At 47.0% G+C, this 15,998-nt stretch overlaps 1 protein-coding gene across 2 annotated transcripts in view; it reads right to left on the reverse strand.

The window, feature by feature from the left end:
* Positions 1-410: 410 nt before the first annotated feature.
* Positions 411-15,998, reverse strand: part of NCAPH2 (non-SMC condensin II complex subunit H2) — a 153,802-nt gene continuing 138,214 nt past the window's right edge. For both annotated transcript variants that reach the window (XM_088444426.1, XM_088444419.1), the window contains exons 17-21: positions 15,698-15,772; positions 2,747-2,802; positions 2,282-2,383; positions 1,891-2,040; positions 411-1,352 (exon numbers count right to left, since the gene is read on the reverse strand). In XM_088444426.1, coding sequence (XP_088300552.1) covers positions 1,212-1,352; positions 1,891-2,040; positions 2,282-2,383; positions 2,747-2,802; positions 15,698-15,772 — 524 coding nt within the window. In that variant the 3' untranslated portion in view covers positions 411-1,211. The remainder of the gene's footprint in view (positions 1,353-1,890; positions 2,041-2,281; positions 2,384-2,746; positions 2,803-15,697; positions 15,773-15,998) is intronic.

Consider the following 15,998-nt stretch of genomic DNA (forward strand, 5'->3'; position numbering starts at 1 on the left):
TATAAATAAGGAAACAAAGGCTATAATTAAAGAAATTGAGAACACTAAGAATCTATATATAGACCATCCAAAATATAAGGAGAAAGATTCCATGTTTAAAAAAAGTTTTTTTATCTTCTTCGCATGGACTGGCTCCACAAAGAGGAGTTCAATTTATTTATTTATTTTTTAAAACATGGGAGAGCTTTATGGACATTTTATCTCCCTCAGTCAAACTACAGATTAAGAATAGCTTCCAACACACAGGCTGGTATGAAACCATACTAAAATTTGAATTATACAGCAATTTTAGTGTAATTGCAAAGTATTAGTATTATTTTGCATGTATACTTTGTGGTTCTTACCAATTTGCTACTCCCCTGTCGTCATCACCCCACCCCTCCCTTTGCCTTTGTTTCTTAGGCTGATACACACGTTTTAACAGTTTATGGCTGTTGTGGATATACGGTCAGATTCTTATTATTATTTCCAATTGAACATACACTGCTTTTTGAATTCTAGCATTATTACTATTGTTTCAAATTTGGTTATTCATTGTCTGTCATAGTTTACAATGCAAGCGCATGTACTTTTGATATCCACATGAATTCTCTTCATGTGTTTAATAAAAAAAAAGTCCATCTTAACAAAAAAAACACACATTTACTATAAAGATTTTAAAAACATCTCCAATCTTCAGTATGTACACCAGTTTGATACAGGATTCTTTAGACCACTCAGTGGTGTTTGAATAAACATGCAACCCACAAATTTCCTATATTTTGTCCTTAAAATGCTCAAGCCACAAGTTTTTGAAAGTATTCACAAAAAATAATGTGATCTACAGCTTAATTTTATACATACATATTAAAATATATATATTATACAAAAACAGTATGTACAAAGTATTGTTTTAAAAACATGTACAGAATATTAATAAAATAAAAACATTTTGTGCCACAGAGTTAGCTTTAATGTTCCACTAGCAATGCCATGTTCAAGTTGTCTATTAAAACACTTTGCCAATAGCCAGTTCTCAATACATACAGCTAGACTATGTATGCCGATGCACAGTTCAGCAGTGCTATAGTGATTTTTTTCTGGCATCATTGTTATGCAAAATGAAACTGGCCTCACTTTGCAATGTCTACTCAGTTTTCTTTGAGTCTTGAGGTTAGAAAATTGTGAGAGGGTCTCCACTGGAAGATGATGTGCAGGGATCAGACTTGTGGTCACTTATCTGTAATAGATGGAGCAGTATAGGTCTTGAACCTTTCATGTGCCTTCTGCTGACTGAGGAGACGTAGGGACATTGTGTCCAGTCCTTCTTGTAGTCCTGGTTTCTGCGATACCTCTACTGTATAGTCATTGGCCTGGTGTAAAGGAAATGTATTACATTATATTAGTTCAGGGATTCCGCAAACATGTATTTTCAATATAAATATATTTTTTTAAATAGGCGTTACTTAATAATGAATACAACTGAAGCAAATGCATCACAGGATGTAGCCGGTTTCACTAGTGCCTTCAGTACCTCAACATTTACATGGCAAACTATAGAGCACCATAATGCAGTATTCCTAATGCACTGTATGTTATCATGTATTAAGACAAAGACATGTACTCCTAATATCAAAAATCATGTCTGTCTTTTTTTAACCACTGTCAATGGGCTCTCACTGTATTAGTGCACCCCTCCCCATTTGTCACTTTATATGTAAATATATATTTCGCTCTGCATCCTTGGGCGCAATTCCAGCAGTGATGTCAGTGGATGCAGCAGATTGCACAGTCGTTTGTGATACAACCGTGTAGATGTAAAACCCATTTGGCTTCGGTCAAATCCCATAAGAATGTGCCAGGTAAGTGGCTAATATTTCAAATGGGGGGAATTTACTGATAGACACTCACCAGTTGTAGAGATGCCAACATATACCTGCACACCTCATATGGCTGCCTGTGTGCCATAAGGCTTGCAAAGGAGCGCCATTCTCCCACCTGGTTGAATTGTGAAACCAAACGATCACCATAATCATGAATGTCAAAAGCTCCTCGCTCTTCCTGCAGGAAAGACAAGAGCCACAAGGTCCTTATGGGAAGTATTCCATAAATACAATGAAGAGGAGTGAACACAATTCAAAACATTTTGGAATGAGCTGTAAATTGTTGCTATGCATACCAACCACAACCCTCATTGATATTCACAACATAAACATCATTTGTATAATTTAAAATGATCATGAGTTCAGGTACAAAGTAATAAACATCCAGTAGCTGTATTATTTTAACTCATAACATCTACCTGCTCTTGCAGCTGTGGTCCCATCTTATCCTCCCACTCTCGCACACGTAGTGACAGTACAGTCTCTTGTGCATACTTCTGAGAATTAGCAATAAAAAGTTCCTAGAAAAGAAAGGCGGAAAAAATAAGTCACTTATAGAACAACATTGTTTGGTACTTTTCCAACCAAACTACTTATTTCATTGTAAAATGTATTGTTTTTCACACATTTAAATCTTGCCATGTTCATATCTTACTGACACAAGTCAAAATCAGCAGATGAACAGGGACTGAGATACAATGTGTGGCATTAATAAAAGGTTTACCACTGTTAACATATAGTCATCAGCTGCTCAGAAATTTACAATTGTGGTTTAAAAAAAAATGTTGTACGTCAAGGCATGTTTAAGCTGAACTAAACAAGAAAAAAAAAATGAAAGCACAATTCAACAACAGTGGAAGCAGAATAACGTGCAGGACACCTACCACATTTCTCCGCACTAGCTCTTCATATGACAGTTGGTCTTGGAGATCTATTGGCTCTACAAAGGATAATTGTGCAGGGTCAATGACTGCTGTTCCGTCTAACAATATCATAGTAGTAAAAAATAAACTACAATCTGAGCACATGGAAATAGTTTACATCCTTAAAATCATTTTATTCAGAACAAGCATTGACACAAGGTTTATATATGTGGATAAACGTGGCTAAACGTCCTTTAAACAGACATCTATTTACATTAAATGGTGTTAAATCAGTGATACACAAATGCCCACTATTTCCCATTTTACATTGAGTTTCTTAGTTACATTGTCTTGATTTACCGTTTTCCATTCCGTTTTTCAGGGTGCGTAAAGTAAATTTGCCACACAGTAAAAAAAAAAAACTTTCAATGAGCTGGCCGAGCCAGTATGCAGCTTATTAATTTGCTAGGAATAAATAAGTCATGGATGTATTGCCTTACTATTATTTGCAGGGCCTGACTTATACATGGGGCACGCATTTCTAGGGAATTTTAAATTAATATTCATGAGAGTGTACAGATGTATCCTTGTATATCTAGGCTTAATACGCCACGCAGCGCAACTTGCTTGGCGTGATTAAGCCTCCAGACCCGTTCTACTCTGCTGGCATCAAACAAATTATCTGCAAAAGTAGTCACCCAAGTCACAATGCAATGTGACTAGGATGCACCAGCAGATTGTCGCATATCAAATTCGCACACATCTGTGTGCACCTAATAATGGGTACGCACTTTACGATGTGTGTACCCAGCAACTGCACGATATATCGGGTGGTCCGTACACACTGCATGATCTGGTGTACAACTGATCTATTGTTCCCCTGCTGCATCCAGAGCTATGGTGTCAACCGCCACATCTGCTGTGCATGCACAACAGATCAAAAGATGCAACCAACTACTCACGTGAACGCGCAATAGTGCATACACGCTGAGCAATGTGGCCGATATATCGTTCCAATCCGCGGTGGAACAATAGATCGTCTAATATATCGCTTAGCGTGTACCCAGCTTTAGTCTGTATATCTACAGTATGTGCACCTGAGTCTGTATATGAAGCACAACAGAACTTGTAATGAAAAAAGCTGCAGCCGCTACATTGTAAAATTTTTGTATATCTGTTTGCTAGTATCTGTATACAGTGTTGCATATCAAATTAATCAGCACTGTCAGCCCTAGTAGTATCGCATTTAAGAAAAAAAAAACAAACGCAAAATAGACACCCGACACTAGTATAGTCTCACAGGACTTGGCGCACAGAAATGGGCCTTTTAGCCCAACTACAGCAAAGCCTGCAAACAGATTGCCTACACTGTGTGAAGGGGACAGGAGGATATGAAAGTTGTAGAATCTCTCTGTGGGCAAAAAATGGTTAACAAGATCCTTCCTGTTTAAAACTTTTGTACATACTCATATTTATGCATTTACTCACAGGGGTATATTTACTAAAGTGTTTTTTTTTTTTTTTTTAGAAATGGAGATGTTGCCCATAGCAACCAAACAGATTTTCGATATCATTTGGAAGATAATGTTGATATGTTCGATAAATGTTAAGTAGAATCTGATTGGTTGCTATGGGCAACATCTCCACTTCTAAAAACCTGCACTCTAGTAAATATACCCCACAAGGTTTAGTGAACCCAGTGAGCTTCCTTCTATCCAGCATCAGTAAAGCAAAAGAGCATGGTCAGATCAAAAAACAGTCCATATCCTGATAACCCTGACTTTCCCCTTCCCACATTGCCCAGTGAATTTAAATGCGTCAGCAGATCCTGCCATAGAGGAAGAGGATACAGCCTGTCTATGGATAGATTCTGCATGTCGGTGAACCAGTGATATCTGGGCCAAGCCAGAGCCACCATTATTAAGGTTCTGCCTTCCTGCTTGAATTTCCTGAGAACTCTTGGGGAGGAGGAAAATCGGAGGCAAGAGATACGCCAGCTTGAAGTCCCATCTCACTGCCAGTGCATCCACAAAGGCTGCTGATGCTTCTGGACCTGTACCTGGGGACCTTGTGGTTGCGATGTGACGCCATGAGATCCATTTCTGGTAGACCCAATTTGTTTACCAGGAGCTGAAACACTCCCGGATGGAGAGAACACTCTCCGGCGTGTAAGTCCAGGCGAGATAGCCAGAAGAGGACGTTCTGCCCAAATCAGAACTCATCACTTCTTTCATGGCTGTGTAACTTCTCGTGACTCCCTGATTGAGGTAGGCCACTGTTGTCGCATTGTCGGACTATCTGGACCAGCTTGCCCTGGAGCAGGTCCTATGACAAGTACTTTCTATACTGTTCACAGTTCCCGAATGTTTGGCAGATGACTTTCCTGACATGTTCACCTTCCCTGAAAGCTGTGATGACATGTCACTGCCCCCGTCCGGTAAGACTGGTGTCTGTGGTGAGAAACACCCAATTTGGAATCCAGAATGGGCACCCTTGGTTCAGATGATCCTTTCTCAGCCACCACAGGAGGGAGTGGACAAACCTCTGGGACTTTATTAGATGATACTGTCTGTTCCACTTGGAGAGAATTAATCTTTGCAGAGATCTGGAATGGAACGGAGCATACCCCACCATGTCGAAGGTGGATACCACTGATCCCAAGACCTGCATTGCTAACAGAAATGATACCCTTCGCTTGCGAAGCAGCTTGCGTATTTGCAACGATAGGGCCACAATCTTGTCTTCTGGCAGAAACAGCGTCTTTGCCGGAGAATCCAGAAGAGCTCCCAGATGTACCATCTGCTGTGTTGGAGAAAAAGATTAATTCTTCCAATTGATGATCCAGCCATGCTTTTGTAAGCAGGCTATGGTCAGTTGAAGATGGATTTGTAAAACAACCGGATTCTGTGCCATTATCAGAAGGTCATCCAGATATGGCAGAATTCTGACATTATGACTGCCATTATTTTGGTAAATTCCCTGGGAGCCATAGATAGGCCAAAGGGTAGAGCCTGAAATTGGTAATGTTGCTGAAGAACAGAAAACTGTAAAAATTGCTGGTGGGATGGTATAATAGGAACATGTAGACATGCATCCTGAATGTCCAGACAAAAAACGTCTGGGGAGGATGCCCCATGAGAGACCACTTCTCAGACCCAGGCATAGCGTTCCCGCTAGGCTGTTTTAGCGGGGCGCGGCGCCCTGACCTCCTTCTGGAGGGCAAAAAGCACCCTGCCCTCACAGCCTGCGGGTGCAGTCTTCACCAGCAGGTCGCAGTGTCCCGCGGGTGGGGAAATGTGCGGTGACCCGGTCACTCAGGTCATTCTCCCCGTCAGCAGCGCTTGGGGGTTGCCCGGCGTGTCCGTAAGTGCCGGGCCCGCCCCAAGAGTGACTCGTCTTAGACACGCCCCCTTTTTAATGGCCGTGCCCCCTTTTCTGGTGCGCGCCTGGCTGTGTCTACTCTAGATCCGGCGCCCGACCTGCCGCCGGAGCTAGAGTGAACACTACATGCATCTATTGTTGTTTGACGTCAACAATCTGTAAACTGAATAAGTCGGCCTCCCAACTTGGAACCCCCAGGAGGAGACCCGCCCCATCAGGCAGAGGGTTTGTCGTCCGGCTTAGAAGCTAGACGTTTTGCCGGGCCAGACCTTAGTTTGTCACCTTAATATTTTGCGAAAACTAGAAGTCTTAGAGGAAGGCTGTTCCGTTGTACATCCCCGAGAATGGACCGAAAATAAACCGGTCTAGACTTTATAGTCGCCGTAGATGTACATAAAAACAAGCACACAGAGGGCTCCCCCCTCCTATATTCCTTTATCTTTTGACATTCAATATATAAGGAAATCGTTGCAATGTTATGTGACAGTCTTCACAAAATTTTAACGAATGTGAAGTACTCAGAGAAAAAAAAAAAAAAAAAGTCCTCCACCCCAAGAGGATGGAGAGAAAAACAGTGATAATATGAGATATGGTAAGAACTTACCTTTGTTATCTCTATTTCTACGAAGTCCATAGGGTTCCACAGGATACCTTGGGGGTATAGGTGTGACGTCAGTCATCGGGCACCATAGAGTTAAGCTTTCAGCCTCCCAGGATGCACTAGGGTCCCCCTCCTATACCCCGCCCCCGAGCCAAGGCACCTCAGTTAGTTACCAAGCCATAGGCCGGAGGAGGAGAAGGAAGAGAGAGAAAGAAGATCTGGATACACACAAGAATCACACTCTCACCAGAAGGAGACGGGAAAACCGGTGACCAGACCAAAGCCCATCTGCAGCGCAGGTGCGACAGGGCGGGAGTCCTGTGGAACCCTATGGACTTCGTAGAAATAGAGATAACAAAGGTAAGTTCTTACCATATCTCATATTTTCTACTTCAGGGTCCATAGGGTATCCACAGGATACCATGGGGATGTCCCAAAGCAGTATCCTTTAAGGGTGGGGACGCTCCTGTGCTGAAAGGAGAATCCGCCGCCCGAAGGAAGTATCCTGAGAGGCGAAGGTGTCAAACCTGTAATACCTCACGAAGGTATGGACAGAGGACCACGTAGCAGCCTTGCAGATCTGGACTGCAGAGGCACCACGTCGAGCTGCCCACGAAGGACCCACAAACCTAGTGGAATGAGCCTTCAAAGAAGGAGGAACCGGCAGACCTTCATGAAGATAAGCTTCAGAAATAGCCATACGGATCCAGGCTGCCAAAGTTTGCTTTGAAGCAGGCCAACCCTTTTTACGGAAGCCATAGAGGACAAACAAGGCGTCCGACTTCCTAAACGAAGAAGTGCGGTCAACATAAGTCCTTAAGGCCCGCACAACATCCAAAGTGGCCTCACCCACTGAAAGGCCAGGTGAGTTAAAGGCCGGAACAACTATTTCCTCGTTAACATGAAACTGGGAAACAACTTTGGGAAGAAATTCAGGTCGAGTGCGGAGCACTGCCCTGTTCCCATGAAAAATCAAGAAAAGGGGGTCTGCAAGAGAGAGCCCCTAAATCAGAAACACGTCTGGCCGAAGCTATGGCCAGAAGGAAAACAGTCTTAGCTGTTAGCCATTTAAGATCCACTGAGCCCAGTGGTTCAAACGGCGGTCCCTGGAGAGCCCTCAGGACCACAGCCAAATCCCAAGGTGCCACAGGTGGAACAAAGGGTGGCTGAATGCGGAGAACACCTTTCATAAAGGTGCGCACATCCGGGATTGTAGCAATCCTACGGTGAAACCAGACAGACAGGGCCGAAACCTGTACCTTCAAAGAAGCAAGGCGAAGCCCATGATCTAGTCCCGCTTGTAGGAAGGCAAGTATCCTAGACAGACGAAACTCCCGCGGTGCATAACCTCTCGGTCGACACCACTGGAAGAACGTATGCCACACGCGATGGTATATCCTCGCGGACGACGGTTTCCGAGCTTGCAACATGGTACGCACCACAGAGCTGGAAAACCCCCTGGACCTCAACATGGCTGTCTCAACAGCCACGCCGTCAAAGACAGCCGAGCCAGGTCCGGGTGAAGACAAGGACCCTGCGACAGAAGGTCCGGTCGTAGCGGCAACCGCAGAGGACTGTCCACGGACAGACCCTGAAGGTCTGAGAACCAGTGCCGTCTGGGCCACGCAAGAGCTATCAACAGGAGCGTCCCTCCTTCATGTTTGAATTTCCGGATTACCCGTGGAAGAAGGGAGACCGGAGGAAACAGGTATGCGAACCGGAACGTCGACCGGACGGACAGAGCATCCACCAGAGACGCCCCTTAGTCTCTTGTGCGAGACCCGTACACTGGCAACTTGTTGTTGTGCCGGGACGCAATGAGGTCGATCTCTGGAAGACCCCACCTGTCCACCAGTAGTTGAAAAACGTCCGGGTGCAGGGACCATTCCCCTGGATGAACGTCCTGGCGACTTAGAAAGTCCGCCTCCCAATTTAGCACTCCCGGGATGAATATTGCTGATATGGCCGGAAGATTGCGCTCCGCCCATACCAGGATCCGAGACACCTCTATGAGAGCCGCCCGACTGAGAGTTCCTCCTTGCCTGTTTATGTAGGCCACGGTGGTAGCGTTGTCCGACTGGACCTGCACCGGGTGACCCTGGAGAAACCGATGTGCCTGCTGGAGAGCATTGAAGACCGCACGGAGTTCCAAGATATTTATTGGAAGCTCCGCTTCTATCGGCGTCCACCTGCCCTGGAACAAGTGTGGACCCGAAACTGCTCCCCAGCCCCGAAGACTGGCGTCCGCTGTCAACAGGACCCAATTTGGTACCCAGAACGGACGTCCCTTGCTGAGATGGGTCGTCTGCAACCACCAGGCAAGGGACAGGCGAACCTCCGGGGTGAGCACTATCGTCTGGGACTTCAGAGACTGAGGCAGCCCGTTCCACTTGGACAGGATCAGGTGCTGCAGAGGTCTGGAGTGAAACTGGGCATATTCCACCATGTCGAACACCGACACCATGGAGCCCAGTAACCTCATCGCCGAGTGTAGAGACACCCGGCGGCTGTGCAGACAACTGCGCACCCTCGACTGTAAAGCAGAGATCTTTTCCTCCGTCACAAAGATCCTTTGCTGTCCCGAGTCCAATAAGGCTCCGAGGTGCAGAATCCGCCGAGACGGGATTAGAGTGGACTTCTGCCAGTTGATTAACCAGCCGTGCCGTTGCAGCAGCGCAATGGTCAGGTCCAAGTGGCGTAGAAGGAGCTCTGGAGATCCTGCCACTAATAACAGGTCGTCCAAGTACAGCAACATGCGCACTCCCTGCAGCCGCAGAGAAGCCGCCATGACCGCCATCAACTTGGTGAACATACGCGGTGCTGTCGCCAGACCAAGAGGTAACACCCGAAACTGAAAGTGGTCGCTGCGGATTGCTGAGGAACTGTTGATGGCGCAAAAGAATAGGGACATGCAGGTAAGCGTCCTGTATGTCCAATGACACCATGTAGTCCCCAGGTTCCAGCGCCAGAATGATGGACCGTAGGGTCTCCATCCGAAACTTCGGTACCCGCAAAGACTTGTTGAGAGCTTTGAGGTTGAGAATCGGACGATACGACCCATTGGGTTTCTGCACCAAAAAAAGATTGGAATAGAAACCCTGGCCTCTCTGGGAGAATGGAACAGGCACTATAACTCCAGCCTGGAGCATAGTGTGCAAGACCTTCCGCAGCTCCGTGGCCTTGTTCCGGTCTGATGGTAGACCCGTGGTGAAGAATCGAGCCGGGGGTCTGTGCCGGAAGGAGAGGGCGTAACCGTGGGAGACCACCTCGAGAACCCAAGTGTCTGTCGTGGTGACCGACCAACACCGGGCGAACTGCAGCAGGCGGCCTCCCACTTTGGCATCCCCCAACGGGAGGCCCGGACCGTCAGGCCGCCGGCTTGTCATCAGGCTTAGGGGCCGGACGTCTGGTACTCCATGCCTGCTTCCGGGGCTTGGCCGATTTTTTGGGACCAGCCTGTTGGAAAAGACTGTGGTTTGGGCCTGCCCTGGGCCCTATAAGACCGAAAGGACGATGGTCCTGAACCAGAAGGAGCAGCGGCCGACGGGAGACATGCCGATTTGGCTGCCGCCAGCGTGGCCACAATCTTGTCCAGATCTGGACCGAAGAGAACTTCTCCGTTAAAGGGCAACGCCTCCAAACCCTTTTTGGAGTCAGCGTCCGCCTTCCAGGATCGCAACCACAAGGTGCGACGAGCCGCCACCGCTGCTGAAGAAATTCGAGACACCAGTGTACTAATGTCTAAGGCCGCCTCGTTGATATAAGTGGCCGAATCACGGAGATTACCAATCAACCGGACAGTCGGCCGGACAGTCGGAATCAAAGGACGCCTCCAATGAATCAATCCGCCCAGCGCTCCAGCAACCCAGCAAATGGCCATAGCCGGCCGCGCTGCCCCCCCCGCAAGGGAATAAGCGGACTTCAGGCAGATCTCCACCTTGCGGTCCGTAGAATCCTTAAGGGTGGACATGGATGGCATCGGCAATGTGGCACTACGGACAAGACGTGTCACATGAGAATCCACCTGTGGAGGGGATTCCCACTTAGCAAAATAATTATCCGCGAACGGATAAGCCACTGCCAGGCGCCTCTGTGGCTTGTATCGTTTGCCAGAAACGCGGGCTGCGGAGCTAACTGGCCCACTAAGGTTGTAAGCGCCTGAGCGAAACAAGCCCAGGGCGGCTCCTGTACCAGTGCTGTAACCGTAATAGGCCGCGCCATCGACAAACACTGCCGGCAGAGGCCCTCCGCACTACCCTCCCCCTCCGCTAACTGTACTTTACACGTAGTACACTGTAGCCGGAGAGGAAAATCACTTTCAGACATGATGGTACTAAGTATGTGACCCCTCTCACCAATTGTATTTTAAAGAGGTGAGAGACCACCCTGCAGCACCGCACCGCAAGAGCTTAGCAGAAAGAACAGGGACAGTAATAAAGCTGACAGTCAGAATAGAAGATACAGGCAGCAACGCTAGCACAGTCACATACAATGCAAAGAAAATCAATTCCTGCACTAACCAGTGCTATCACTCAACTACGCAGACATAGGGTCTGGTAGGACACAGCGCTGCATACACAGACCTGACCACAGCGGAGGAGAGGTATGCGGGGGGACCCAGACCAAGATGCTTCCTTCCAGGCTTCCAGCAGCGTTCACCATGCGTTCAGGAAGATGGGCGCCGAGGAGCAGAGAGGAGGCTGGCCTGGGGGAGGAGCGCTGCCACAGGGCCAGTCGGCAGAGTGCAGAGAGAGCTGTGTGCAGCGGGGGAGGTGCCGGCTGTGAGACAGGGAAGGTGCGCTCCCCTGGCATGCATTTAACCCCCGGGACGCCGCAGCGCTACCGCTCTGCTGCCGTCCGCTGTCCCAGGGGGGTAGTGGAAGCGCAGGTTCTTACCTGGCTCCACGCTGCAGCCAGTCCCCAGGGAGCCCCCTGCCTGGGGACTCTGGACCATGTAACAGCGGGGACCCACCGCGGAACCCCGCTGCTTACCTTGCTGTGCCCCTTGAATCCGGCCATGGTCCGGAACATCTGGGGTCACAGCTAGCTGTGACCCCAGATGCTCACCAGCATCCCCGGATCGGTACCGGCGTTCTGGTACCGGCGGGGGTGTAGGGAAGACAGCATGGACGTCAGGACTGACTGTCCATGCTGTACATCCAGATGTGCAGCCACAGCTGCATGCAGAAAAGCTTCAGGGGCTCTTCTTAGCCTCCACTCCAACAGGTTCACCCGACTCCGGCCGGGCACCAAACTAGAGGTGCCTTGGCTCGGGGGCGGGGTATAGGAGGGGGACCCTAGTGCATCCTGGGAGGCTGAAAGCTTAACTCTATGGTGCCCGATGACTGACGTCACACCTATACCCCCAAGGTATCCTGTGGAACCCTATGGACCCTGAAGTAGAAAGTTATAATTGACAGACAGAAATAAAAGACAGGTGTCAATACAGCAGCTAGCAAACAGTCACATATAATGCATATGTATTACAATTATAAAATAGAATCTAAATCAACTACACAAACACGAAGGAATGGTAGGATTAGAAAGCACTATATACCTTAACCAAGGGAGATTTATACAGGGAGGCTGACCCAAACCCTCCTGAGACCAACAGCTACAGGGCGCACTGAGCGTGGACCGTGAGTGTCTAATATACACGTGGAGGGTAGGCAGAGCAACCCTGACGTGCAAAACCCTTCGTAGAGACTGCGTCTGGGTCGGGGGAGGAGCACCTACCTCCCCCCTAAGCAGCATTAACCAGCCAGGCACGCTGCCCTCATGGCAGCAGAAGCGTCTGCTACCGATCCCCGGCGTCAGACAATAAGGCCCGGTTGTGTAGTGAGGACGCGGACAATCTCGGGCCGACAGCAACGGCTTCTGGTGCGTCTGACACCAAAAGCAAGGTGTCAGAAGCCTTACCCGTGCGTCCAGTTGCAGCTTCGTGGCTAGCAAGCTTAGCCACAACCCACCGAAATCACCAGCCCAGTTACTGGTGTTGCGGCCTGGCAGAGGGAGATGGGAGTCGCAGTATATGAGTCTTAATTGAGACGCTTAGTACTGCCAACCCCCAAAAAATATAAAAATAAATAAAATAAAAGCTTAGGACAGCCAGAGCAGACCCCTGTGTTACAAAGGTGCGTCTTGATCCTGCCTACTGAAGTCCTATGGCTAGGGGCGGGATATATATATATATATATATATATATATATATATCTCCAAGGTATTGTGGGAGCTGAAGCTTTAACCGTTTGGTGCCTGGTCTCCAACCATAATATCCCAATGGTATCCCTGTGGATACCTATGGATCTTAAAGAAGAAAATACCAAATCTTTTCTTAGACTTCTTTGTTCTAAATAAACCAGAGGAGGTCTCCTGATATCTCTAAAGTCGAGAACCTGAAGCACTGCTTTAACCAGATCATCTACCTCCTGGATACTTGATCCTTCTTCCATTAAGGATACAGATTCCTCAAATTCTGAATCTTTCCAATGTTCTTCCCCTACCGAGGAAAGACCAGAAACAGAAAATCCAGTCAAATTCTCCATAAGCTGCCACTTACGCATCTTGGGCTCAGATGAAGACAATTTCTCTAATGAAGAGGACATCATTACTAGCCCATAAGCAGTACTTTCCATTGCCCTAGCCCAAGATGGCACCTCCACAGACCTCAAGGTCCCAGACCCCCCGGAGGCAAAAAAAAAACACTGTTCCATCTTAGATAAACCCAACTGAGTACAAGCAATTTTGTCACTGACACAAAATAAGCAGAAGCTATGGAATACTCAAGCTTCTCCACAGAGCCAGTGGAGACCTCCGTATCCAGTCACGGATTAAGGGTGACCTCGCAGGCAGAATAGCGAGCATGTGTGTCCCAGCTAGGTAATTTATACGGACAATGTGAACAAAAATAATGCAAACTATTTTATTTGGCCTTGGAAGTACTCCCTTTTTAGAACATTTTTAACAAAAATATCAACCAGGAAAAAAAAAAAAACAACCACAAAGAGCAATATTATACTCAGAAAACACACAGCATACATACAGAGAACACAATAAATATCTGAACAGGCGAGATTAAGACTTGTCAAATACTTATACTTAGTCAGGGTTGGAGGGGATATACCCATTTCCTTCCATTAACCAAAATGGTAACTTGCTATCTTAATAGGATAAGAAAGGAGGCCATTGGTGTACATCCAGCCACCCGCCTCTACATAGACAGGGTGGCCTGGCCCGGATTATACTTCCTGTTGTAATGACCAGCAGCTGTATTACACTTTTCCTCCGGCACGGCTTTCTCCATAGTTCCTTTGTTGGATCACAACTGCCGCCTGACTACCCACTGAGCCCGATGGTGGGACCTGAATTGGCTTGCCTCCGACAGCTGCTATCAGCGGGTCCTAGTTTCATCCGGCCTCCCTGGTTCCTGCAGTCAGGCTGCACAGCCGCTGACCCCTGCGCTACTGACTGAGCAGCGGGTCCTGGCTTCAGCTAGCCGCCAGCTCCCTGTAGCTGACCAGGGTCAACACTTTACTAGCTGATGCACCTCTTGCTGGCCTTCCTGACTTGGCCAACAGGTTCTGCGTTTCAGCGGCATGTCGGGACCGCCACCGCCTGACTGGGAGCTGTATCAGCACCGCAGAAACACAAGGCCAGCCAGCCCCTGCAGCTCTCCCGATACAAAATATAGCCAACTGCCCCATAAGACTGCTAGTACACCCACCCACCTAAGATAGACCTCAGCAGCTGCTATTGGTAAGGTGAAGAGGAAGTAGCGTTCCCACTAGCTTGTTTTAGCTGGGTGTCGTGCCCTGCACGATTTCAAAAGAGCGAAATGCGCCGTGCCCTTATGGCGGTGCCCCGCTGAAACCCTCTGCCAAGTGCTGTCCCCACCCACGGACCACAGTATCCCGCAGGGGGGAATAATTGCGGTTCTGCGCTCACCGGCGGTGAATAGATGCTGTGCGCATGCGTACGGCATCTATTCACAGTGAGGAGAGCTTGGAGCAGCACAGCAGGTCTGTAAGTGCTGGACACGCCCCCAAGAGGGACGAAAAGGGGGCGAGTCTTAAAGACATGAAATAAAAAAAAAAAACTTTTAAGTGCTAATTCCTTAACCCACACTACACCCATAGTCTAGTGTCCCCCAGATAGAGGAACATGGAAAAAAACATTTAAAAAAAAAAAAATAAAGGAACAGGTTGCATTCTAAATTATTCTATGAAAGATTCAATTTAGTACCATTTTGAATAAAAGGGCCATAACACAATGACCTAAAACTGAAAGGATGTGAATATCAAGCACGGAAAATATTTAGTAATTTGTTGATTTGATGTAAATTAGGGATGTGCAGGCTCGGATAGGTTCGAGTTTGCACGTGGAGTTCGGATTTTTCCCTCTAAAAAAACGGAACTCCGAAAGAGGCAAAACGTCATCTTACATGGACGAACCTATCCGAGCCTGCACATCCCTAATGTAAATATACTTTTTTAGTAGTGGTTTATGCAGTATTGCAGAAACAGACATTAATAAACTGTTTTTGATACAAGTGCTTTGACCCTCAATTTGATAATCAAAACATTTGTAGGACAATTAAAAGGCAAGTTTCAATTAAAAACAAAATCCATGACCTGCTGTTGGAACAGTGTGGATGCATTGGTAATGGCAGCACATCATCGCTCCTTTTGCCTCACAACACAATGGGGCTGCACATCGCAGATTATTGAATCACCCCCATAATGTAATTGTAGCAACTAACACTGCTCACAGATTTGCAGATTCTGTATGGCAGCTCATGCATGACCAAGCAGAGCCACATGATGGTGTTGGATGATAACTGCACCATGCAGATGCCAGTGATAGACGTCATTTTCCAGAATGCATTATCATCTGAGACTCATTAACAATTTTTTTTGGAAACAAAATAAAAACACATTTCTATATATTTTATACAATACATTGTGAAAGGCAGCGTAAAAATGTAATATTACCGATATTAGCACAAGTTTGCTCTTCGCGTAGGCTGGCTGGCATGTTCAAACCCAAATCTTCATGGTCAGAGAGATCTGCAGATAGTGAAAGGAAAGATCGCAAAACACAGTAAAGCTACCATTTAGTATTTTGAGTATTTTATCTTTTTACTATGATAGAACTACCTTGCTTTTGTTTTTGCTTTTTTTTTCACATTCTAACAATTCTAAAAGCAGAAACCCATACATTCGCCTTCAAAATTCTCCTAGAGGAAGTCACTACCAGTCTGGATACAAAAAGACTAAAGGCGACCATCCACTT

The sequence above is a fragment of the Taudactylus pleione genome, unplaced genomic scaffold, assembly GCF_031769625.1.
Source record: "Taudactylus pleione unplaced genomic scaffold, aTauple2 ptg000019l, whole genome shotgun sequence".
Taxonomy (NCBI): Eukaryota; Metazoa; Chordata; class Amphibia; order Anura; family Myobatrachidae; genus Taudactylus; species Taudactylus pleione.